Consider the following 27,545-nt stretch of genomic DNA (forward strand, 5'->3'; position numbering starts at 1 on the left):
CCCTGTAATTTTTCTAGTTAATTAGTCAGAAGAAATATTTTCAGCTCAGTCAAATGGAATTCATTATTTAATGTGATGAATCTAAATCAGGAACTTTAAAAAAGTGCCTTCTTGACTTTTTAATACGAAACCTTAACTTATTTATCACAATCACTGTGTGTGATGACTGAAATGTTAGCTGTGAAAAAAGTCATGCAGTAATGTAGGACTCTTGGATGATTATTTCAAGAGCACACTTCTGTTTATAAGTTTATACCCTGTATTTTATATTGCAGCAGAATAAAGAATAAAGAGTAAAAAGAAGTCTGTGCAGAACTCTTGCTTGTTTATTCCTTTCTGTATGGCGCATCGGAGGCGATAGAGTTGAACTTATTGGTTGAAAGTGTATAATTGCTCTAGATATTTTCACTTGCAAACCTCTGAATTTGTCAGACGGAAAGGTTTTTCTCTCTGTACTTGTAACACTTCAAACCTTCGGAGGTTCAGTTTGTTTAGAGGAAAACAGAAAGAAACAGTAGGTGCTGTTTACTTCAGACCTAATGAGCACTTTGCACAAAGCGCTTGACTTCCGTGTAATCAACCAAACAAGATTAGTGGAGAAAGTGGAAGTGTGTCCCCAGAGGGCAAGTTCTTTCCTCCCTTTGAATTAGATCAAAGGAAACTTCAGAGGTGCACTTAGAACGAAATGCCAGTGAATGTCCTTAAAATCTGAACATGGGGGTGTTTTCATGCCACTGAGCAAGACATCCTAGATGTCAAATCAGGGGATATAATGAACTATGATTACACTTGGACACAGCAGTTTGTTTGGATGACTAATTTCGGTGCTGTTCTGAGGATTTTGAACCTTTGGTGGATGTGAACATGTGTAGAAGTAATTTTGTGAGAGACATTACTGCTTGTTTATTCTAATTAGTGCACTTTTATTTTTGAATAATGCTGTTATGATGGTAGTCATTAGTATCACCCACAAACACCTGCTTACTTTTTAAACCATGCTTTAAACATATATACCTGTATATGTCTATATAAATATATATACTGATTTTACTCATTTACATTTCTTCGTTACTGTTTTGTAATGAAGGCCCTTGCCATACACGCTCAAATAATTGGATCTCATTGCAGGTACTGAATGTTTTAGTAAGCTTAAAAAAATGGAGCAACCTGCAGAACAATCTGATGCTGGATTCATTTTTATCATTGGGCAGTTAGGTTTATTAATTTGTTTTTAAATTCTCTAATTGGTGGTTTTAGTATTTTACAAATGTAGCTTTTTCATATTTTTAGCATTATTGCTATCCAAGTTTCTTATTTATATGATTACATAGCTTTTTTAGGGGGGTTTCTACATCTCAATTTATCCATCCATCCAATATCTATACACCGCTTAATCCTCACTAAGGTTGTGGGGGGCTGGAGCCTATCCCAGCTGACTTCGGGCAAAGGCAAGGGAAACCCTGGACAGGTCACCAGTCTATCACAGGGCTACACTTAGAGACAGACAACCAAGCACACTCACATTCACACACAATTTAAAATCATCAATTAACCTCAACATGTTTTTGAACTGTATGGGAGGAAGCCGGAGAACCCGGAGAGAACCTACGCTGCATGGGGAGAACATGGAAACTCCACGCAGAAAGATCTAGGGTGTCCCCACCGGGATGCAAACCAGCGACCTTCTTGCTGCGAGGCAACGATTCTAACCACCGCTCCACCTTGCAGCCAACCTCAATTTATTCACAATCTAAATAAAGTTTTAGTGAATTAATGAAATAATATATGACTGTATCTACATACAGCACATATATGTTGATCTGTTGCTATATATAGGATTGACAGGTCCACATTTTTTTTCTTACTTTATATAATTGTAAAGTGATCATTGTATAGGTTGCTTCAATATATGCAACCAATCACCTGATTGTGGGGACTGTATAATGACAAATTTATTTCCAAAAACAACAAACAAACAACAAAAGACAAAGTGATACAGCAAAACTACAACTTTGCTCCATCTAGCTGAATAGTGTGGATGCATTTGCTCTGTGCACAGAAGCTTCTGGTATCATCCATGTTCCATGATCTATTTTGAACAGATTGTGACAACTGTTTGAATGGGGAATTAACGAAATAATGACAATTTATGAACCACTCAGCCTGGACGTAACTATGAGAATCCACCAAGCTCTTGTGAAGCACTAGTCTGCTGTAGTACAGTCGACTGGCCACAGTCACCACTATGCTGTCAGTGCTACTATAAAGGAACATTTTAATTATGCTGCGATGGAGAGCTGGTGTACCTGAACTCAGCTAGACACCACGGAAATGGCCTAGTTAAAGGTTCCCTGTAGAGTTTTCTTGTAAATAAACGCTTACAGTCACTGTTAGTCACCAAAATGCACTGCGTGTGTCCTTGAGGTCCAACAAACAGGCTTTTCCTTGTGAAATACTCAGAATGGCTGCCTTCTTCTTCTTCTTCTTTTTTTTTTTACATCTGTGTTTAGTTTCTACTAGCAGTTCTTTGGGCCTTAAATTTTATGGAGCATACCCCTCATGCTGACAGGATTGGTTCTTCAGGTTTGTTATCCTTGAAACCCCGGAAGTGAGTCCATGCTTTTGGAATCATCAGTGCACTGCAATTTCAAGGAGGAACTATTTAGAATTTTAACTCATGATGTGTCCTTCAGCAAAAAAAAATCAGTAGGGGTTGGAGGTGGATGGTAGATATTTATACCGTGAAATTTAATGAAGTAACTTTTTTTTTTTTTTTTTTTTAAATAAACGTGCACTTCCGGTCAGATGACGTCAGTGCAGCTCCGCCTCTGTTTACTCTCCACGGTGAACTGTTAACTGAAGCTGCAGCGGGAGATTCAGATGAGAGGAAAAGAAGCGTCTGAAGACTGACTTTTTATTTTGCTTTCTGTCGGAGCTGATGTATCAGGAGACGACAGCTGGTGTGAGGTCAGTACACCAGAGAACTGCAGCGAATGCATCTATTGTGTAAAACTCATATAATGGTCCTTCAAAACTACTCGCTCTGCTGCTGTCTGAGCAGTATTAACTGTAACACAACATAACGGTGTGTGTCTTTGCCATTGTATTTACTAATCATGTAGACTGATTAATAGAAACAGAGAAATCGTGCTAATTATGCACATAGATACAAAGACCTCCCCTGTATTTATAGGACAATTCATCATATAACATCACATCATTATTTCCTAATGTGTCTAAATGATTCCACTGATTAGACATTACCAGTAATGTCAGATTTTGCCCACTTCTGTCATCCTATTGTCTTCATTTGATTAAAAAAGATAAAAACAAAACTTGAAGGTAGGCTCACATCTAATTTCTGTGACATTCATTCTAGAATTATCAAAGTGTGAAGAGAGTGTAAAGCTTTGTCATTATTTTATGACACAACAGATCTGCTCCTTGCATCTCTAATTTGCTGCTACAAGCAAAGAATCTAATTTTAAAAAGGCCTTAACTTACAGGTGAAATCACATAGTGTATATTTACTCATTGAAGCTCTGTGGGAGGTAACATTTAATCATCCATCCATCTATACACCGCTTTATCCTCACTAGGGTCACGGGGGGGCTGGAGTCTATCCCAGTCGACTTCGGGTGAAGGCAGGGGACACCCTGGACAGGTCACCAGTCTATCACAGGGCTACACTTACAGACAGACAACCAAGCACACTCACATTCACACCTACAGACAATTTTAGAATCACCAATTAACCTCAACATGTTTTTGGACTGTGTGGGAGGAAGCCGGAGAACCCGGAGAGAACCCACGCTGCACGGGGAGAACATGCAAACTCCATGCAGAAAGATTCCGGTGCCCCAACCGGGACGCGAACCGGCAACCTTCTTGCTGCGAGGCAACAGTGCTACCAACTGCGCCACCCTGCAGCCCAACATTTAATCACAAATACCAAAATCATCCTAAATACAGGTTTATGTTCACATGTGGTTGGCCTGATGTCAGTTATATCCCACATAAAATAAAAGAAGTGGACAAAAGACAGTCATCTTCCATCCATTTTCTGTATTCCTCTTTGGATTCACCCTGACCAGGTCGCCTTTCTATCACAGGGCCACACAGAGAGACAAATGAGCACATTCACACCTACGAACAATTTAGAATCACAAAACTCCGCACAGAACCATTTGAACCAGTGCTATCCCCCATGGCCCCCCAGTCATGTCCTCGTAGTTTTTCTTTCTTCCTTTCTTTAGGTTTTAAGTTACTTGCTATTCAAGTCTTTTTATCAGTTGACACTCTTGTACTCTAACTCAAGTAGCCAATATGATCACTACTTTACTTCTGTGTGAGGTGCTGTATATAGACTGTTTTGTTACAGTATTTGCTGTATAAGATATGCCGCTGATCCTAAAACGATAAGACTGAATTACATAGTACAGTAGAGTGTTTGGTCTAACTGGAATTGGAGCTGACAGGGGAGGAAAAATTCAACAGCTAGTGGTCTATATTCTGCAGTGGGTTGGAACACGCTGACCTGGATGATGCAGTGGAAACTGTATTGTTAGTGATGATCAGACTACTGGACTCTGCAGGGTGTTCCCAGTCTGTAGTCACATGTTGGCCCACAGCTACTGTGAATCACAATTATAGGATCAATAAAAGCTTTCATTTTAATCTCCAGTTCATTTAAGGACAGTCTTTGCTGCAAACATGTTTTTCAACCAGCCACGCATATTTGTAGATTTTACAAAGCAAGGTACAAACAATGATTTCCAGATTTACAATGTTTAAAGCCGTTCACTTTACATACTCATGTGATTCAATAATTTTCATGACAAAATCGGATGCTTCTAAAAGAAATAAATTTAACCTGTAAACATGAAGTAATGTTTTTTTTTTGCATGCAGCTCTTGCCTGTTTTTTAATTACTAAAATGTAGTTTTCTGAATTTCCTGTGGCAGCTGTGCCGTCCTTTCTGTCTGTGTGTACTGACAATAATCCAACATCCATTATTATGTAACTCTGCTGAATACAGATATTTATAATCTGACCATGCTGGAGTTATGACATCATCCAGCGCTGCTGACCATGACGAGCGTTTGGGGAAACATGCAAACTCTTCTGTCATGGTAGGTTATGGCTTGTAACAAACAGCGAATGGATCATTGAGATGTAATGCGGCTGATGTGCGGCTTAACTTGAAATGTGTTTGTTTTTGTGCCAGGGGACAATGGGCTGTCAGAAGACTTGCAAGGTGGAGAAACTCCTGAGACAGTCTCAGAGGGAAGTGGTGTGGAGCCAGAGACAAAGGTTAGCCACCGCAAAGAAGAACAGCCGGATGAGAAGCACAGATAAGGTGAGTGCGGCGTAGTTGTTTGCCTTTGTGTTGTTTGCTAAGCTTTCGATGAATAACGGCGTCTGGACACTGGCAGGATCAGCACTTGTTGATGCCCGCGGCTATAATCTGACCTCACTCTGCACTCCACAGCCAAGGCTCTTTACTGTCACCAAGGCTCATCATTAACAAATTCAACCATATGTGGCACTCGGAGATTGTATTTTCATCTCGTATGTAGATGGTTTAGCTGGTAAACAAGCAAGATACTGTAAAGTCGTATTTATTTTAAGTGGCATTTGCTTGTTTACAGAGATTACCCAACATGCCATTATGTAATATGCATTTTGGAAAATAAAGCATAAAATACAGAATCTCATCAAATTAATTGCATTTGGGCAGGTTTGCTACATGCTTTGCAGTCGCGTGTAATAGCTGAAACATGCATTTTAATATTTGTGGAAAGCCTGCTTACTTATTGAGTAATTTTGTCAGGTTTAACCAACTTTCTATGCACAATTTAATATACCAGGCGCAGGCCAAAAGAATATTCATGTCAGTGATTGAATTCACCACAAAGGCAGCAAAGTTACAGTTGGTTTCCACGTGTGCCAAATGCAGCTGAGTTGGTAAATAACTGTGTCCATGAACACATTCACAGACTTCACTGGATAGTGTTTGCTTGTGTATTCTGTGTGTAGGACCTTGGGGATGTGGGAGTGGGGGAAACTGTTGCGGTGGTGACTGTTCTACCTCAAGATAATCCAGAACCATCTTCCAGCTACTTGGCTGGTTTGTGGTAAACCATTCTTAATTTTACCAGATAGAATGGTGTTGCAGATATCTGTAATCCAGTTCTTCCTCGTCATATAGAACGTTTCATATATATTCACATTGACATTCTTCCAGAACAACTGATGTTACTGTCACTATTCTTGTGTTATCATATTACAGATTTCTTCAATTCAACTGCCCAAATGCAGCTGCAAAAAAATTCTGACTGGTTTTATTCTAGTTTAAGTCTTACTAGTCATAATTCTAGTTCAAGATATCTTTGATTCCCCCCAATTCAATTTCTTTTTAAATTTCTTAAATTCGGTTGGATCTAGTCAGAATGATGTTCTAGAAATCTAAAACTTGAATTATGACTTATCAACTTGATGTAGATGTCTCAAACTAGATTTCTGTCTATTTAGAATCTAATTGAAGACATGTTGGATTTGAGTTTTGACAAGACAAAATGACGTTGTAGTTATCTGAAGTTACATCAGATGCCGCAGCAAGTGGGAGGCAGAGGAGGAGATGGCTCGCTTTTCAAAGCATATTATGGTAATCTGACCAGGCTGAAACCCTACATTTTCAGCTACTATTATGTCAGAGTGGGAGATCAGTGTTTTGAGCCCATTTCTACACTAGTTTAGACTACAAGTGTGGTCTGGACACAAAAAATGAGAATGCACTGTAAATGTCAACCGCAAGTCTCATTTTCTATAAACACCTTGCTGATAAGCTCTTCCTGTTTCATGGAATTTTCTAACAGTGTTGTCCACATGTACAGCTGTGACAAATGCTTCTCCTAACACTGTTCAGATACTTTGCTGCACCAATATCCAGGGGGAGGCCTCATGTGAGCAACTTTATGCACAGCAGTTTGTACTTGTCATCATAATGGTTGAGATATCTGCAACGGCTACTTCAGCTAGTCAGAACTGAACTGTCTCTGTCGCTTTGACTAGTCAGGATTATGTATATATAAAATTCTGGCTCTTCACAGTGTAGTCAGTGAGGATATTTGTAATTCTGGATAGTCAAACTTGGCTAATAAATGTTAAAATGGTTTGCTATAGTGGTTTCTGTCTTTCCTGCACCTGGTTCTGGGCAGATATTAGATGGAAACTAAGTGACTATCCTCATAGCTCGAGGATGCAAGTAGAATTCTACACTCTGACTATAATTATGTTGTGCCACACGCACTGTTGGCACATCTTCACAGTGGGTTATATTACGATTGTTCTGAAAATTGAACTGCCAGCTTGATTAAATGATCACTGCAGGTGCAGTCATTTGCTTATAGGGATAATAAGAGAGGGGAATGAGGAGCTCTGTCAGATCCTTACATAGAAACTAGCAGCAGAGTGGTCTCACATACAGCCTTTGCTTTGAGAAATGCATCATTTTATCAGTCGCCTTGTATGTGGATGGTTGCTGAAAGTCCTCAGATAGCACTTTGATATAGTGGAGGGTGTTACAGAAGCATCAGAGGAGTTCACCCTGCAAGCAAACAGCAGGAGGCAGGGCAGGACCCACTGTTCAAGAAACAATGTGAATCAATGTGACGGAAGTCAGTGCCACTGGTGTGTTGCAGTCGGGACCCCTTTGAAATGCTGAAGAAGAAATGATCTGACCTATACCCTCATCATATATAAATTATGTTCTCACCTAAATATTGTCTGATGTCTGAAACGTTTGCTGCCTCTTGTTATATAAGCGTTAGCTCTTTGCGTTGCGTTTGTTGCACCGCGCACATTAATTTATTTATTTATTAATATGCAGAACCCTTCACAAAAGGGAATGTCAAAACAGTTGTTCACACCTCCAAACGTGTCTCAGTCAGTCCGGTTAAGGCAGGCCCGGAGCTCCTGCTCTGCATTCTGACATCCTTTGACAGCTGTCTGCACAGGTTTGGTTCCCTTTAACATTCTAAGGTTGGCAAGCGTCCACTGAATCATTATTTATAGAATAAAATAAACGAACACTGGACCAGCAGCAGCACCAACTAGTTGATGCACCCTGCACAGGTCTGTCCTAGTGTAGAGAAAATGCTCCGATCCCAGCTCAGACTTAATTTGCAGCCAGTCATTAACACGTAAGGATTTTATTAAAGTGCTTTGTCAGTCTTTTGTATTCCACACTTGACTTTGAAAGTACAGTATTTTACTTGTGCGGTTTTGATGTGATGGGAAGAAAAGTACAATAGGGCCAGAAATAAAGAACTACATTATCCTCCTTCATGGAGACACTTTAAATCAGACGTTTGAAAGGCATTTATTAGACTTATGGTTATAAATGGTAGAATAAAATCACCTTCATAAACACGGTTTCCTTGTCAAAAAGATTAAAGACGCGTAATGCTCGCAGGCGTACTTTCAGTGCTATGATTTTAGTTCTTTTACAAATTGCCCTGGAGGAGATTTACAGTGACGTTGCCCATAGCAGCCGATGTTACAGTGAAAACATCAGGTGTGCTTCCTGCTCATTGTCTGAGCTCAGCACCTCCCCTATTTAGTGTTTACACAGCAGGTAGAGGACATGGGCGGGAACAGTTGACATCAATCGTGTGTGATGTCGCGGTGCCTTGAGTCTTAAACAGCTGCTGTGCAATATAAGCTCTCAATTGGGATTGCAGAGAGTGTCCCGCTGGAGGGGGGGGAGGGAAGGCTCTAAACAGAGGTAAGGAGCTGCTGTGGTTGCTAGGCATCCACACCGAGGAGAGCATATCTGTTTTGGGCCCTGCTCCTCCTCTCTCTCTCCTCTTTCCCACAACAGGGTGCAGCACCGCGGTCAGCCACAGAGGGCAGCCACACTGCACACTGCTGTGCTGCTCTCCTCCATATCTCCTTATAGTGAAAAAACCCAGGATGGCCCAAATAATCCCCTTTAATACCCTTCTGCACTTGATTTCCTGATCTGTGATTGGACGGTAATGGTGTTGCTGCTGTTTGTGATAGCTGATTGGTCTGGCCCACTGTTCAGTGAATGAGGGTTTGTCAAGCCGAGCCTCTGGGGGAGGCTGTGTGGCATAATGACCCATGACGAGGCAAGGCAGAGTCCCCGTGTCAGCTTGCAAAAAAAAAAAGAGAGAAAAAAATAGCTGAGAGTTACTGCAACAAAACTGGAAGCATAGACCAAGGCGGACGGCAGAGAGCCTCACATGACCTTGCCAACTTCAATCATGGCTGCTCATCAGTGGTGGTTAGGTGAGCAGGCAGTGCGATGGAGCACGTTGCTGCTGGGAGCATTTATTGACAGGATTGTCTGTGACTGCTGAGAATAGGACAAGAGAATGACCAATTCTGATTAAAGAGGACGAAAGACATCCTGGAGAGGGAGTGCTGCTCGGTGCTGCTGCGCACTGCACTGCCTCTGCACCCCTGCGTGCTCGTGTCTGTGTGACTAAGCGAGTGTGTGTGTGTGTGTGTGTGTGTGTGAGAGAGAGAGAAAGTGAGAGAGAGCGAGAGAGAGAGGAAGGGGGCGTGTTGATGTGTGTGCTCTGCTGCACAGCCACGGTAGTGTGAGCTGAATGATGCTCGCTGGCCGCCTCTCTCTCCCTCTCTCCCTCTCCCTCTCCCTCTCCCTCTCTCTCTCCTTGCGCTGCCTGGCTGTGCCTCTTTCTGCCGAGCATTGATGAACCATTTTATGCTACATAGCTGCCATAGCCATCGTCCCGCTCCTGCTGCTGCTGCTGCTGCTGCTGCCGGCTGCTTTTCTATCCTTCCAATACAGTAGGAAACACCTGCCATTTCATCGGTCCTTCCTGCTAAGGTAGTGTACCATCTACTGTCTGCTGTCAAGCCGTGTATGTTTTTCTGAGCTGGGGATTGTTGTACTGACTCTGCTGCAGGTTGCCTGTGCTGCTGCTGCTGCTGCTGATGCTGCTGCTGCTGCTGGTGGATGGATAAGGATGATCAAAACATGTCTGAGTGTCTTCGACTCTTAGTGGCAAAGATAATTGAAATGCTGCCTATTACACACTCACAGCCCGCTACCCTCGTATGCATTTCTTGAGGGATGGATCCGGCTGTTTTGAGCTGCTCTGCACAGGAGTGCAGGTTTGACAGCACAGAGAAGAGCCAGAGGACATTAGACATCATTTGCATGCAGTCCGGATCCATTGTCATGTTTTTATGTTGTTTCAGTCTCTGGACCCGACGGAAAACAAAGCTTCAGTGAAGAATACTCCAGTTACAATAGCAGGCAGTGTGTTTATGGTCTGATGTGTGATATAGCATGATTTTTGGGGATGGATGTAGGTTCTGGTTATCGCTGCCATGCCTGTCAGCAGATGTTTTCAGTGGAATCTACATGCAGAGGAGATGTCTTAGTTTTAAGTTGAGGAAATTACCAGGCTTACTGAAGTTGTGTCAATTAACTGGAGACATGGACGCTAATTGGAAAAGATGAATGGATTTTATGAAACATTTGTGCAGATTATCCATCGGTGATGACCCATACCAGGCTGTCAGGACAACAGCTGATTTATTTTTTACAAACTGAAAGGGCGCCTTGTGTATTTGTGTGTGTGTGCAATATGATTTGACACCGAGTGTTGTTTGGGGACATTAGCAGACATGTAATCGATGTATGTGTTTCCAAATAGTGTGCCAATTGCTTCAGTGCTCAATTTGCAGTGACAGAAGATCCTATAGGTGGCAGTCCTGAGAACACATAGTGACAGCGGGAACAGACAGTGAAGGCTGAACTGTGAGAGAATATGTTGTCTGTGAGTCTGTGTGTGTGTGTGCGTGCACGCACAGGTGAGGCTGTTTTTCGATGCCTCCCAAGGTCACTCATTTGAAGAGCTTCCGTAATTAGGACTGTCACTCTCCGCTCACACCTCGGATATGAGAGAGCACTCTGACGCCAAACTCCCATTCATACTGTGGCTCCTCCTGCCCACCTTGACAAGCAGGCACGGCCATTCATCATTTCACTGGTTATCCCTGAGCTGCCAGCAAGTGACTTTTATCTTCACTATGCACGGGAGACAAGTATTCATATTTCTAACCTAAATTTGTGTGCTCTCCAGTGAGTTGATTGCTGGAGTGGAGGTGGGAGAGTGGTGTTGGTGGTGGTGAGGGGGGTTCAAGGAGGGAGAAAGAGTACTGTTGAACATTTATTAAATCCAGCCCTGGGTCTAATAATATTTGCACGCACACTCAAAGGGAGGGGTTTGCCGCACAGGGAGTTCACACTTTTAGTTGTTTTTTTTGTCTCAGAAATGTATCCTGGATTTAAATTATATAGAAAAAAAACATCTGCTAACTTTAGAGCATATAGGTGACATTTGGTATTTATCTATAAAGCATATTAGAGTCTGATACTGACATAATGGCTAGTATTTGTTTATTTAACTGAAAACTATTTAGGTATTTTTGATAGATGTCAACTAAAATCCCTCTCCAGTCACTGATTTAACCATCCTTGTGCATCAAAGTTACAAATTTAGTTTTTCACCATGAAAATAATCCCTTTCTACTTTAAAATGTCTTGATGTCCCTCTACACCAATGTGCAGATCTATAAACTCCCCACCTCTCTGCACTCACCCCACCCTACTTGCAGCAGCTCGGACACACCAGCTCACCTATGCCTCTGTTCAAACACTGTAAAACTACTAAAATATAATACCACAAGCTGACATGACCGGTTTCTTGGGTTTCTTATGTATGAGGCGCCATCGATAAACTGCAGGTTCAAGGTGTAAAAGCTCGATGCTTGTTTACTGCTTATTTCACTCATGATATGTGTCTATAAAAAACACACCATAAGGCAATGTTAACAAGGCAAAAAATCCCAAAGTTATAATCGATTGGTGTCTTTAAGTGTGCTATAGAGAGAATTAGAGAGCGGTATTGGGACCAATATTTACTTAACAGGACAGTGAAGTTGCTTTACTCATCCTGGTCACTGTCCTTTTCTGTCAAAAACACAATTTTTGGTCTCCAGCTGCTCTCGACTGAAATATCTGCCTCTTTAACTGCTGACACTCCACTTTCTTCCCAAGCTAAGCACCAACTTTGTCTGTTGGCTTTTGTCTGGGTAGTGTACACTGTAAGTTTTTTGTCATTGATAACCTGCTGTGGCTCCTTTTGCATACAAGCACAGTGAATATTTTTTTTCAGAGAGGAAAATATTTCTAAATGATCTCAAACATTTCTGTGTTTGGCCTTGTATACTGATATTGACATACATGCCAATACCTGCAAGTGCTGACACAAAAAGCGACCTTTCAAGGAGCAAAAGTGTGTTCGAAGGCTTCTTTAAATTACCATGAAGTGTGTGTTTGGGTGGCCCAGTTGAAATCCCCCAACACTTTGTGTGTAGTGTGTGCATTGTTTAGTGGACAAGCTGAACTGCATTATTACTGTGAAGAATTGTCTCTGGTGGTGGTGTTAGAGAGGAATGATGCGCTGAACATGGCTGCTCAGCGGAGGATGTAGCAGTGTGAGAGGAGCATGCCTCAGCATGGTCCTGAGTGACTAAAGCTAGGCTGTAGTAACAGCTGGAACACTGCTGCTGCTGGCGCCTGGATGTGGCCTGGATAAGGCACGTGACCCTGCCACAGTGTGAGGCATTAGTGATATGAACAGCAGGGTCCACGGCCGCTGTTACATAACACCATCTTCACTGGGAAATCTCTGTAAAGATGGCTCCAGGAGACACTGTGACAGCGGAGTGAAAGTGCATTATCATTGTCAGTAACCACATCACTTGCTCTGATTGTTGGACAGTCCCATGCATGACAAAGCAAGCATGTGTCTCTTGTGAGTCCTGAGGGTTTTTTCACGTGAGTGCAGATTTATAGAATACAGATGTTTGGCGCTTTATAAGCCTCTGGACTAGATCTGCTCGACGCACATGTTCATGTGTATGTTCTTGTCTAAACATGCATATGTACTTGCATGTCTTTGCACCTGTGTTGCAATCTGTACCATTACGTATATGCATGCGTATGTTTACATACAGCACATGTTACAGCATAACTCCCACAGCACAAATGTAAGTAGATATGTTGTGCCAGCTGTCGTCATGTCAGCAGTTTGACTGACCGCTGTGGTGGGAACTGGCTGCTGACATCGCTGGAGGTCAGAGCAGAGTAGCCTGTAATCACCTCAGGAATCTGACTGCATTCATAATTGATTGTTCCTGGAGTTGATCAGGCCTGTCCACTCAGTCAGATGGACAACACTGCTCTGGTGTAAACGGTATGAGATTAGATTCCCCAGAAGTTAATGGTTTGCTGTTCGCTGATGCTGTTTGTTTTACTCCAGTATGTAGACAGGACAGAATACTCAGTGCTGCTGTGACATTTTCACAGGCAAGACTGCAGGCCCTGCCCTGGTAGTACAAAGGTTATGCTAAAGCTATAGTTTCACGAGTGTAACATTGTTACAGTGTTACAGCAGCCACTTCACATGAATCACAACAATGAAAGGACAAATGATATACAATCAAATAAAACGTAAAATAAATAGAATTGGGTGAAATTGATGGAGACTAATGGTAGAACCATAGCTAAACTGCAGTGGAATCAGAAAGTATTTATAACTCTCCACTAATTGCGCACCTTAGTGTTGTACATTTAATTTAAAAAAAAATTTAAATTGGCTTTTTTTTCTTCCATCAGTTTACATTTAATAACACAATAAAACAATAAAATGAAAAGATATTTTTCTACATTAAAAAAAAATAATATTAAAAATTAAAAACTGAAATCTCAGTTGACTCCAAGCCATTACAGCTTGGAGTGTTCTTGGGTAAGTCTCTATAAGCACACCTAAATTTAGGCAGTTTATCCCATTCTTCCTGGCAGATCCCTTCAGGCTTCATCAGATTGGATGGGAAGCGTCTGTGAACTCCCATCTGCATCTCCCTCCACAGATGTTCTGTGGTTTAAGTCTGGGCTTTCACTGGGCCACTCAAGGACAGGCAGAGTTGTCCTGAAGCCAATCCAGCATTGTCTTGGCTGATTGCATTGAGTCATTGTAGTACTGAAAGGTGAACTGCAGCTCAAGTCTCAAGTCACTGTACAGACAAGCAGGTTTTCAAGGACCTCTCTTTATTTGAATGCATTCATTCTCTTTTCAGTTCTCACCAGTCTCCCAGTCTCTCAGTCTCTATGGCTCAGAAGCAGGCGAACAACATGATACTGCCACCACCATGTTTCAGTCTTGCAATGGTATTAGCCTGGTAATGAGCTGTGTCTGTTTGCTAGATAGTAGTACTTGGAGTTCTGCCCACATACTTAAGTTTTTAACTCATCAGATCAGAGAATCTTCTTCCTCAAGTAGTCCAAAGGCTGTTTGACAAACTCCAGGCTGTCATGTGCCTTTTGATCAGAGTGGTTTTATTGCAGCTCTTCTGCCACAGAGGCATGATTAATAAGGCACTGCTGAGATGGTCGTCCTGTCAGACACCTTTGTCACATTTTGGAGAGGACCTCTGAAGCTCTGTGCTTTGGAGCTGATTCGCTGCTCGTCAGGCTGAGCAGGGATCAGTTTTTAGCCGTGTGATGCCTACGTTTTTGAAATATGCACCTCCTTGGCAGGCAACCAAACCTCGTGGTTTCATCACCCTCTGTTTGTTTAGGGAATGTCTTGTTGCTCAAGGACACCCGTTGGATCTTTTACCCGATTATCCATGTTTACCAGAGTTGTTCGTGTGCTGTGTTGCACTGAATGTACTTAAATGGAACTAGAGCTCAACTGATATTGGATTTTCAGATACTGATATTGGTAATATATGTTAGAGCCCGACCGACGTATTAGTTAGCCGATATTGTCAAATTCTATTGTCTATTATCGAAGGGCTGGTTCCTGCTTGCTTGGTAACTCAGCTTGGCTGGGCGGCCTGGAGTTCCAGACTTCTTCCACTGAGTCGTCCTTGGAATTCTCAAAGCCTTAGAAATGATTATGGTATATCCTTGCCCTTGCCACAGTTTCATCATGGTGGTGTGCAGTGACTTCATGGCTTAGTGTTATCCTGCCATGCAGTTTGAACTGTGGCAGCTTATACTGTATGTCAGGGTTTTTCTTGGCCCAGAATGGGTCTTTGTTGGGGGACTGTGCACAACAATAAACATGACTGGTCCACATACAGAAAAGGAAATGAGTCTGTGTTACCTCATTTGACAGAAATCTATGCATTTCCCTAATATTTTTGAACACAATTTTATGTTATGTTTGGGTGAATTAAACTCCAATTTATACAACTAAGATTTTTATAATTTATATAAAAACATCTATTTATTGCAACATTAAAAAATAGGGAAGGACTTAGTTGGAGGAGGAGAGGAGTGTGGATTTTGGAGAGGGAAGGCAGACTTACTCATGATATTTATAAATTTAAAATGAGGTGAATTTTATCCATGCATGCCTGAACAGCTTCTGTCAAGTACCTGAGACAGCAGTGATTTTGGTATCGTAACTCTACAGTGATGGGTATACCACCATAAAAGATGCATACTTTTGTGCATATTCTCATTATTACATGCTGAATGTTTTTTGGAAACTTACCGGTGTTATAGTTCAAAGGTAGCTAAGGTGTATGCTTCCACCTACTGCTCCAGTAGCTATGTGGAAATGCAAGGTGGGTGGTAAAACTGAAATTAAATACGACTGTAAAAACCACCAAGAGAGTCGCATACTGCCTGACTTTGGATGGTAAAACATGCAGCTGAGGATGAGAGAGTCGTTGACATCAAAGTCAAAGAGATTATAATTTACTTTCTGTTCTATTTTATTTCATAATTTTTAATTAAACACATTTGCGGAGCATTTATATTGCTATTTCTATTCTTGTAATTTTTTCTTTGGCATTTGGCTAAAACTTTTCTTCAACTATTCTTTTATGTCCAGTCCTTTTGAATTACAGTTTAATCAAGTTCAAGACACGTCTCAAAAGCATCATTAAAGCAAAAATGAAAAATTGCTCCCAACCGTTGTTTCGAGTGCCACGGTGAAGTCTTTTTCTTTTCTTTAGATAGATTAAGAAAAATTTCTATAACATGTTTTAATTTTGTCATCATGGATTATGCAATAAGATGTGCAAAAAGCATTATAATGCATGATAACTAGGGATGCACGATATATCGGCGATCACATCGGTATTGGCCGATATCAGTGTTTTTTCTGATATATCGTATCGGTCCGATGAACAAAGCTAGCCGATGTGAAACACCAATGATTGTCTAACATTAGAGCCTTCGTCTCTACATTTGATATTGCTGCTATTTCACAGATGTTTTTACTTAAATGGTCTTGGACTTGAATGTTAAATATGTTTAAATATGTTTAACTTTTCTTACATAATAAAGAAGACTATGTGGTCTAATTTGGTTTGGGCTTCTTTTGAATAGTTTTCACGTTCTCACAGGGCTTACTTACACTCATTTTTTGTGTGAACAAAAATTAAATATTGACATCGGTAATATCGGTTATCGGCGATATCAGAAATCTTAATATTGGATATCGATATCGTCCAGAAATTTTAATATCATGCATCACTAATGATAACATATAATATTATAGAAGAGGCTGCACAGTAAGGCCCAGCATGTTTAGAAGAATTAGCTGCACAAAGAATATAGCTATGTATTGTAAAAAAATATATGCACAGAGAGTAATAAAAGATCAGATGAATCTGGAATATATAAGATATCATAAAGGAGGAAAAACAAATATAAAACTAAAAGTCCAGTGTAGCAGTTAATTACAAGAGAAGTGGAAAGAAAAGCATTTTACACACCAACGGGATTATAGTTAGCACTAGCCAAGCTTGGCTAACAAAACACAAAGCCAATAAAACACAATCTGGAGATTTTTTTTTGTGTGTGTGTGTGTGTGTCCTCTGAGCTGCCAGTAAGTCTGTGTTTGTGGTCAGCGAGGTGGAGGCCTGTAGACGAACAGGCCTGAGGGCGGGGGTTGGGGATGATTATGTGGATCTTGCCAAAATCCACAGACAGTGATGATTATTTGTCAGGATTTGCTTTGTAATAAAAAAGCTTATCTCCATGGGTTCAATCTCAGGCTCTATCTCTGTCTCTGCCTTTCTGATCATAGGTTTTGCTTGCTGTGTCTGCTTTGTCCACATTGTACTCAGATTTTCTCTAAAGAGCAAAACTGTGTTGAATTTCATGTTGCAGGTTAATGCAACCCACACCTGCTAAATGGCATTTTTTCCATTTGTAAGCCCTGCTTTGTCTGAGTTATTCAGGTCATAGTTTAAAACAGGAGGCGAGAAAAGCGGGATGTTTTGATGTCTGAAGTGGTTGTTGAATACCATGTCCAGTGTTCATGGCTCTTATATGGACACACTGCACTGTGTATTGTCCAGCATGTTGGAGGTTAATTACACACGCTTTGATAACATATTATTGGCAGGCAGTGCTTGCAGACACACTGTGCCAATCAGTTCAAGGCACACTTGCTGTTGCTGCAGCACTTTTAATGTTGAGAATGATTAATGGGACGCTAATGGGCTCCAGAGTTAATGCTTTGTGTTTATGTGGGTATGTAATTGATTCTAATGTCCCGATCAAGTGGAATTTCACAGCAGATTACAAGAAAGGGAAAAAAAAAACAAACGTCCGACTGTGCAGTTGGTTCCGCAGCACGGCGATCCTCTTTATTTATTTATTTTTTTTGCAGTGATTCATCTTTGTTAACTTAATGATAGGGAACGCTACATTGTTCTATGTTATAGGTCTCTGTGGGGTTCACGAGCTTGCCGTCCAATCCGCTGCCTCCATGCTGGCCCATCAATGAACAGGGGCACAGGATAATTGCATGAAGAAGCTGTAATAAGGTGGATTGAATTAGCTTTGGCCTGACTAAAATGAATTAAAGAGGTCGTCATGACATGCAGACTCCTAAACTGACTCATTATACCTGCTCAGCCAAATATATCTTAATACACCGTATTATCACAGAAATGCTGACAATCTGAGACTGCAACACAGCGTGAGTTTGTGCAAACGGTCTCATGCTGGAACAATAATCAGGGTTCAGGTCTGCCTAATGAGAAAAGTGAATGCAATATTAATAAAAATGACAGCAGAAGAAACCATCGGTCACACCTCTTATCACATATAAAGACGAGCTGATTGCTCTGATGCTGTGCTAGTGATGACATTTTGAAAGTTACTTTATTTGTTAGTTGTTGGAAAGTTCATTTGCTACTATTTTGGAAACCACTTAAGCAGTTTCTCAAGATGCTTCAGTCTCTTACTTGTGAAGATTTTCATACATCATGCAGAAAGTAGTTGATAGATGCAGTTCAATAAATATTAAGTTAGTAATTAAAATTCTGAAAATCAATATTAGAATGAATAGAATTAATTGCCACCTTGGCCAGTAGGCATTAGTTTGGACTTTTTCCAGCAATGGCTCTGGATTGAGGATAAGTCGAGGTGTGAATGGCATCAGATTAGAGAGCGGAGCTTCTGAGCACCCATGAAAGTTGAGGAGGATGGAGGGACCACATGGCTTTAAGAGTTGTGCCTTGTGGCGGGGGTATGGGGGCAGGACAGAGACAGCCTGTGTCCAGATGTCTGTTTGCGTTAGGGAGGTTCTAGCACTGCCTCCTGCCATGAGAAACAAACACTAATTGCCCATTGGCCCCGGGTTGGAGATGTGCAGCTGGGGACATGGGGCTAAAAATAGCACTGCTTGTTCCCATCAGTGGCGGGCACACGGCACCGTAGCATTAGTATTCAGCACTCACGCATGGCATGGACAAAAAAAGGTCATCTTCTGGCCATGGCCACAAATGTCAGGGTGGGGGAACAAAGCGACACCAACACAGGGTGGCGAACTGCGAGCGGCACCTCAGGCTTCATCCCCATATGCACCAACCTACTGAACCATTGTCCTCTGACGGAGCACTGGCAGGAAAATGTCACATGGCAACAGCTGAGCGAGTGTCATGACATCCTGTGTTTTTGTTTGTAGCTCAGCAGCATCCATGCTTGTTCCATGAAGTCTTTACCTCCATGCAGCGATGGCCTTCCATGCTTGAGTCGAGTTACAGCTCTCCCTCTATGACACAAAAGCAGCATCTGGTTCCACCTGACTGGAGCCATGAATAATTTAATAGGGGGCATTATTATTTCCAGCCAGCTCCACTAGCTTGGCAATAACAAGCAGTTTAGGTAGTGCTATCAGCGCTGCTGGCTAAGTGGTTGGACATGGAGAGAGGATGTTATTTTACCTTGTTGGCATCTTATACTTTTGTGGGTTTGTAAGTATCTGGTTGAATAAGTGCCTAAACGTTATTACACTAGATTAACACGTTGCTTAGTTGTTTGCAGATTTGGGAATCTAAGTAAACAGAGCAAGGTGAAACACCTGGGTGACTGCAATAACACAATAAAGTTGCCATTGTACGAATCCATTAATGTACAATTAACAAGCGCAGCCCATTGGGACTTTTTATTTGATTGCATTATTATAAAACACATTATGAAAACATTGTTTTTCTATTTTACTCTGTGATGTTTTTACCTGAATTTCACACCAGTGCTTTTATTTTCCCTGTGATGAAAGCTTACTTGGATAAAGTGTTCAAAGTGTGCTGAAAGCAGCAGGTGGGCTGGTAGTGCAGAAGTTACTTTATTTCCTTTACTGTCAAATGGAACCTGTGAAGATCAATGAAGGGAGAACACATTCTGTTTGCAGAGTGTGAGCATAGCTGTTAGCTATTTTCCCACTCAGACCCCCTGCTGGCTCTGAGCGGCCACTCACCTACACTTACTGATAGAGTGCTCCAAGATTTCATCTCCAGTGCAGCAGTGATGAAGTAAGCCACAAACTGCACAGTCAAACTCTGAAACTTCCATTGCTATTGTAATAACTGAACACTATGTGAAGGTCTTCCTTCCTAAGAAAATGCATAGTATGTTTCATATAAACTTGACTGAGGAGCTTGAACTTACTGCAGCTTTGTGTTCTTCTCTGCTCCCCGCCAACCTTACAGCTGAGAAATGAAGTTTTGCCCCTCCACCGTCTGGACAGCTTTTGTCTACTAGAGGACAACAGCGGAACTCTGCGACCCAACCCAGAGACCCTGAGCCACCAAAGGCTACAGCAGAAGTTACTGGTGAGTTCTCTGTGTGAAAGGGATATAAAAGCTTGTTGATGCTGGAATTTGCATGGGCCATTAAGGGCAGTTAAAGTCTGCTGTAGAGGCATTTGTCCCCAGTGCTTTCTGGAGTTCATGTTGTTCTCCCTGCTTCGGATTGTGAACTTGTGAACCGTGAGTTATTTTTCCTCCAGTTGTTAGTTTAATTTTGAAATGAGCTGTGCTCACTTCTGCTCATGTTCGTTTAAAATCATCATTGTGACTAATTGGGGTCAAAGTGGCAGTTTTCTTGGTATTTCACGACTGCTGAGCATATCACGGAAGAGTTAGGAGACAATAGCCCTTTTCAGACATGCCATATGTAACACTGATGGCTTCATCAATCTGTACAAGTGGCAGGACTCCGTCATTCAGACATAGGTCACTTTTATGTTAATGTTCCTCCCATACCCACCACAGTGATGGAGAGAACCACGTGATATTGTTATACACACAAGATTGAACAGAACATAAAGTGATGTATAATGCTTAGAAAAGCACTAATAAACAAAAGACTGAATCTAAACTAACAGCAACTCATCAATCAGATGAACTAATAGTCTGATTTATTAATGATTGTCTAAACACTATAAATTCTCTCCATGATAATCTAGTGACTACTTTACACACAGTTAAATAAATATATCCTGACAGCTGAGCTCAGGTCTCATCCTGAGGACACTTGCTATGTAACAAATGATTTAACTGCAGCTGCTAAACTGTGACTGTGTGTGACGGCTCACCTGTCTGAAGTGTAGAAAGTACACAGTGTGACTTGCTGTTAGATCCTGTGTTGGGGGATAATCTGATTATAAGTAGTAAATGAAGCTGAAATGCTTTTGTTCCATGTGCATTTAAAAAATGCAACTCATGTGCTTTGGAGATTCTCATATGGATCCTGCTGCTGCCTGACGCTACAGATATTTAATGAAGTCAGAGGAAAGATTCCTGCAAACAGCTGGAAGCAACACACACAACTCCAGCTCCTGTCAAAACCTACATTACATTTATTATCGGTGTGTCTCATTAATCTGATCTGCCACAACTTCTCTCATCATCGCAGTAAACTTTTATTTTTATTTAGACATTTGTATCAGAAATGAAATTGGAGACCAAAATTAACAAGAAAGGGGTTTTGTGATTTTGGCAGCAAACTGTGCCTTTGCCTTTGTCCGGTGTTGGTAGTGATACAGATATGTTACCAGGTTCAAGCTGGTGAGATTGTCTTCACAACTTTTTTTCTGAGAAATGAGCAGGGAACTCACTCAAACATTAAGCAGACACTTTCAGAAGCCACCAGATTAACAGAAAGAAGCTCATGACTGAAAGGAGCTAATGCCTCTGAACATTGGCCTTCACACTGACCTTACACCTGTCCAAAGAGGAGACCAAGCCGATGGGATGCTTGTCAGTTGGATAAGTTACACAAATAGCCAGTTAATTAACCATTTTCTTCATGAATAAGTATAGCATTAAGCTATTTTTTTAACTGTCAGTTATACTGTGCAGCTATCACTTGAGTTTTGAGTGTCAGTGTTGTGTCAAAGATTGTTTAGAAGAGTTTTTTTTTTTTGTTTGTTTTTTTAAAGAAGTGAGGATGCTTATAGGAACTGAATTATCAAGGCTAGAAAAATTAATAGGACTGCATGGTCCTCATCAAGGTTGTTTTATTATCAGTGCAAAGGCTCCAGGTTCACTGTGTTTGTAATTTCAATAACTGCATCTTTGTTTAGTTATAGTCAACACTTACATGCAGTATAAACTACATTAGTAAGGATTGTGAAGGTGCTGCTTTTTTTTTTTGAATGATTGTGTCTTGACACCCTATGTGGTATTTAATACTTTAAGCATTTCAACTCATATTAATTTTACATTGATCATATTCTTTAATAAGGAAGGTGGGGTGAGGCCACATCTGAATTTTGCTCTGGGCCTCACTAGTGGTTTCATCTGGCTGCTTATCTAACACAGTAGATCAGTTGTTCTGAGTTGATGTTTATAATAATGAAATAAATATATACATATACTTGAATGCAATAAGAGGAAAATGTTAAAGAAGTCTTCCAATGTTCTTATTTTTGTATGTATGGTGGTATATATATAGTTGTGGCAACAGAGTACAGAAATCCATTTATTGCGAGTCACAACGTTTAAATGACATTTTGTTGTTTGGCAGTCTGGTGTAGATACTGTTACACCTGTTCCCTGTGATTTCTCGTGGAATGAGGAGACCCAGTGGCCATGTTGCTGAAAATACTGTGGACAGTAAAGAGCAGGTTTCGAGAGTGAAGCTGGCTTCATCTTCCTCAGGCTTCCTTCAGGCTGTGATCTCACAGCGGAGGCTGCTTGTAATTCCCCCGGCTTCCCCTGACGTCTGTGGTTCAATATGAATGAGCTCCATCGATTAGACCTCAGTGTGGTGCTTGCGCAAAGAGAATGAGTCGTGTGTGTGTGTGTGTGTGTGTGTGTGTGTTGGCTTTCTCTCCAGTGTCTCCTCAGCACTTACCAGACTGTTGTTTTCACAGAGGGCGATGTTATGGGTGACATCTTTTGGCTGAACCATCAACTGAAGCTTTGTTATTAACAGCTTCTTCCTGCGTGATGATCAACAGTGGAGCTGCTATTTTCTATGATATGAGAAGAGTTAGGGACAATACTGGCTGTGGTAGTAACATAAGACACTAACGGAGTCGGCGTCCGATTTCTCCCGCCACATTTCCTGTTGTTTTTGGTCAGAATTCAGAGCACAAAACACGCAGAAACACAGATATGCTCGCATGTCTTTCACAAGCTACGAACCTTCTCGTCTCACGCTGAGAGTGCGGCCTTGTTGTGTCAAAAGTCCGCCAGCTGTCGTCTATAGGGGTGCGAGGTTAGCACTGCTGACTGTGATTATTTACATAATGGGGGTGGTGTGAACTTTATTTTTAAACTCTCCGTCTGCTTGTGACACGGCTACTTGATAATTAGCTTGTCATCATTTCTTAAGGGCTCCGCTGCCATTTCAGTCACGTGCAACAGCATTTTCCAAGCAACCAAATGTGAATAATTCCATTAAAAAAAATAAATAAAAGGAATGTAAATGAATGTATTAATTTGTCAAACTCTCTAAAGATATTCCAGTAACTCTGTGTTAACGACATTAACGGTGCATTAGCCTGACGGAGTAACAGAAATTAATAATTAATGTGAAATATGGAGTTTGTGGAATCACTTGGCATTTGGCCTCCTTTCGGTCTTAATTCACTCTCGCTTCTGATAATTACAACATCTTTGAGTGAGGTCCGGTCACACAAAAAGCCCTTCGCTCGTACCTGCGCTGGTTGCCGGGGAACAAGTGCTTTCGAAGTTAACACGCGTGCTATCATGTCATTAGTTGGTGTTTTGCACCGCTCAGTCGACAGAGAAATGGACTGGGAGGGACAGGGGTATTGGTGAAGGGGTGGGTGGGTTGGAGGCGGCGTTGTTAGTTCCCTCAAGTGGAAAAAGAGCCGATTATGAATCCTGAAAGATTGCCATAGCATCAGTAATTACCAACACTGCACGGTCCTACGTAAGATGTGGTAATGAAAAACTGACAGAGCATGAGGCACTTCTTCAGCAAGCTCCATTAGCCCGCAGCTCTGTTATCTTATGATGGAGATGCAATCAACAAACCGCAGATGCACCCCGGTAAAGGTATCTTCCTGACACACAGCTGTCTGTAGCCATTCAGTCTTTCCGTCTTATATAGAATGTGTTTTTTTTTCTTGTGAGCAAACTTCATAAGAGTGAACTTTTTTTTTTTTTTTTTTAACTTTGCCCCAGAGATTTTGTAACCCTTTTTTTTTTTAAAGCTTTGTTGCTTGTTCTCTTTGAGGTTTGCAGATTTGTGCTGAAATGGGAATTTTACTGATACGGAGTTATAGTTGTTATTCAGCAGAAGTGGATATCTTCAAATGTTATAGTACTTTATAGTGGAAAGAATCAGTTCTGTCTTTCAACACTTTCTTATAGAGTTTTTAAAAAAAATGCTGCCATAGAAGCATAATGTAATCAAAATTTGTCTTATGTTCACGGTTTGATATAGCTCGCAGTAATGCTGAACAATTTATCCTTTTAAAATCAAATCATCTGTTTGAAACAAATGCATTTTCAAGGGTTTAAACTAACTATATAGCATCTAGGAGTTTAATAAATTGACATCATGATTCTTGTGTGACAGTCCCACTTTTGATTGCGTCTCATGTGTTGATGCAAAGCACTGGAATATCGTTCAGCCTTAACATACAGCAGAGTACTTCATATTTTGAGTGTCAGCTTGCTCATCCTGTGCTGGTTTGATCTGCTGTCAAGTAAATTCAATCACTTCACACTAACAGAACAGGAATTTTCAACCCGCCAACCTGTTTTGTACGCTTTGTGAAAGGTGGCAGATGTGAAATTTTCTTGCAGCTTGTTCTCGAGAATTGGAAAGCTGAGTGAGCTGGTGTGCTTTAGCTGTTTTTACTGGGGAGTGCTGACTAGAGGCAGGGACACCTAAGCCTTTTAAGGTAGGGAGGAGCTATTTCTGTAGGAAAAAAAATCAGAATATGTAACTTTGATACACATGGATGTGTTTTTTAGGGGTTAAATCAATAACTGGAAAAGGTGTATCTTGCTAAATTAGCCACTATAAGCTACTGGTCATTGCAGATCAGGTAAATCTGCAAAACCGCTGGGTGTTTAGGTTTATATTTGCAGGAGGAAGAGTATGTCATTTGTCTTACATAGCCTTGCTTTATTTGTCAGAAGAAACCTACAGAATGGCCTTAGAGGGGGGATATCTTTACACTTGATGAGCTTGTCCTCATCCATGTTTCCCTTGTGCTCTTTTGCAGGGGTAGAATGTTGAGGTAATTGGCAGGGTGTAAAATACAGAACATGCAAATACATCAAAGAATGGCCTAAGCGAGCATTTTTCAGCATATTTAATAGATGTGAATTGCATGAACAGATGTTGTTTAAATAGAAGAAAATTTACAGATTTACTGCCTGATGCAGAAACGTGATGTACGGTGTTTTGGCGAGGACTTTTCTTGGTAAGAAACACCTTCTGTCTCTACGCCAGTTGGTTTTCTTCTTGTGCTCTGAACGCACCACTCGCATATTGATGGGTGATCTGCCTCTGGGAGTCTTATTGTCACAGCTGAGATGAAAAGGGCCAAGAGTTATTGGGATGTTTGTGAACAGTTTCCTCTTGGTTACCTCTTGTCCTCATGACTATTCATGACTGGGAGCGGGCCTACAGTCAGGCCTACAGGTTTATTCGAGCTGCTCTCAGTTTGATGGTCAAGTGAATCATCAGCCCACGGTGCATTAGAGGGCCGATCAGAAATATGCATCACATAGATTGGAAAGATCACGGTGACTTTGCAGTATATCCATGTGCTTTCAAACAAAAAGCACTGAAATATTCTGTCGTGTCAACTTTATGTCTCGCGTCTTCTCGCCTACACCGCCATCAATGCCAGATTTATCATTTATTCATGCATATTAATATTCACAAAACCTAAATATCTCACAGAGAGTGCAGGGAATCCGTGCTAGTCTCGCTACGAGACGACCGCGGAATGTGCCACTGTGCTGCAGATTTAATGACTCTTTGAATGCTTCACCATGAATAGCTGATGCTGCTCGATCTCTTGTGTCACATAATGCTGCATTTTGTCCTCCTGATCCATCTTTAGTACCTCACAGCTCCCAATAACACACAGGCATGAAATCCCAGTGTGGCGGAACGGGATGTTCCTTGAAACAAACCGGTGTAAATATGTGGTTTTGTAATTTATTTCTATGTGAGCGTCGTGTTTCTGTGTTTGCACATGCATTGATGTGGGAGGCCCCTGTGCTGGGGGCCAACCTCATGTTTACATCACTTGTAATGAAATTAGAGCCGCGTGGCGCCCACACTACAGGCCTCCACTGATCCTCTAATTCAATTACTCCCCTTATTAACGCTCAGATGCTGCTGGCTGACCCAGGACCGCACGCTGCTTTTGCTACACACCATTCACTCAGAAACCCTTTCTGCTTCTCCAGTGGATTGACTAGTTGTTATTGTTCCATCGATGCACAGAGGTCGTCCAGGTTTCTCCACGATGCTAGCACATTTGTTTGTGACTGTAGTAGCAGCCGCAAGTTTCTGGAATGATAGCAAATATACCCAGAGAAGGAATATTTTACACTCCAAACATAAATGCTGCACATGTGAGAGTTGACAGTAGGATTGTGGCTTTGGAACATTTTTATATGTTGCTCTGTTTTTGATTCTAAATAAGTCTGCAATGAATATTTTATCTTTGTGATGTAAAAAACAAGAAACTATCAAATGCTGAGAAATGCAGATATCTCCAGTGGGCTAACATTTATCCCCAATAACATTTCACTAGTCTTCACCTCAGATGTTGTTCAGTGCAGAATGGAGCTCGACTAATGCTGCACATTTTTGATTTTTACCTCATGATCTAATATTCGGTCTAACGGTGCAACAAATGATCAACCTGGTCGGCAAATATTGGCATGAAGGCATTACCTCTGACTGGTTGTCACAATGACTTTGATGTGATACCTTCTTAAATGTAACAATGCCAAGACTGAGAAAATGCCAAAAGCATGAGGAAAAGTAATGGAATAACAGATGACAGAACACAGAACTTAAAATATCTTCACAGTGTCAATTAAAAGCAGTGGAGGATGTGACAAGAAGCCATAAAACAATAGGTGTGAATCGCTATTACTGCACCGGAGTGTGTTCATACATTTAAAATCCAACCAGAAGTGGAGGAACTCTTTATTTAGATCAGCTCTTCACACATTCACATCTCGGCACCTTTCAAATGTCACGCTGCTGCTTATGAAAGGTTAAATTCTTGCAGAGATAAGAGCGGCAGTAGTTTAGTGCACATTTTAATCACCCACTTTTTCTGCAGAACTTCAGCTGGTTAGAACTGGTGTTGATGATTTGCATACTTGTGGACACCTCAGCTTGTGAGTTATGTAAAGTTCCCAGTATGAACGCTGTGCTAGCAGGTAGAGATGTTTTCTTCAATTGTCAGTTGGTAAAAATATAAAGCCAAGTTAGTGATCATTGCTCTGAATTGCTGTGGTATCTGGTGTTCCACATCATGAGCTTTGAAGTGGTCCCCAGGTAAAAGGTTACATCTGGTTTGGTATTTATGGACCTTAAAGATTAAATATTGGAGTAAGCAGGTTAAAGATTGCTGAGGGAGAGTCATCACACTGTTTAGAGAATGGGACTCCCCTTAGGCTCTTCTTAGGTTTATGTTAAC

General features: G+C 41.2%; 1 protein-coding gene across 1 annotated transcript in view; it reads left to right on the plus strand.

Annotated features, from left to right (window-relative positions):
• Positions 1 to 5,233: 5,233 nt before the first annotated feature.
• Positions 5,234 to 27,545, plus strand: part of rimbp2b (RIMS binding protein 2b) — an 85,080-nt gene continuing 62,768 nt past the window's right edge. The window contains exons 1-2 of the mRNA XM_008276743.1: positions 5,234 to 5,359; positions 20,092 to 20,214. Of these exons, the coding sequence (XP_008274965.1) occupies positions 5,234 to 5,359; positions 20,092 to 20,214 (249 nt within the window). The remainder of the gene's footprint in view (positions 5,360 to 20,091; positions 20,215 to 27,545) is intronic.

Source organism: Stegastes partitus, unplaced genomic scaffold (genome assembly GCF_000690725.1).
Source record: "Stegastes partitus isolate 25-593 unplaced genomic scaffold, Stegastes_partitus-1.0.2 Scaffold79, whole genome shotgun sequence".
NCBI classification, from domain to species: Eukaryota; Metazoa; Chordata; class Actinopteri; family Pomacentridae; genus Stegastes; species Stegastes partitus.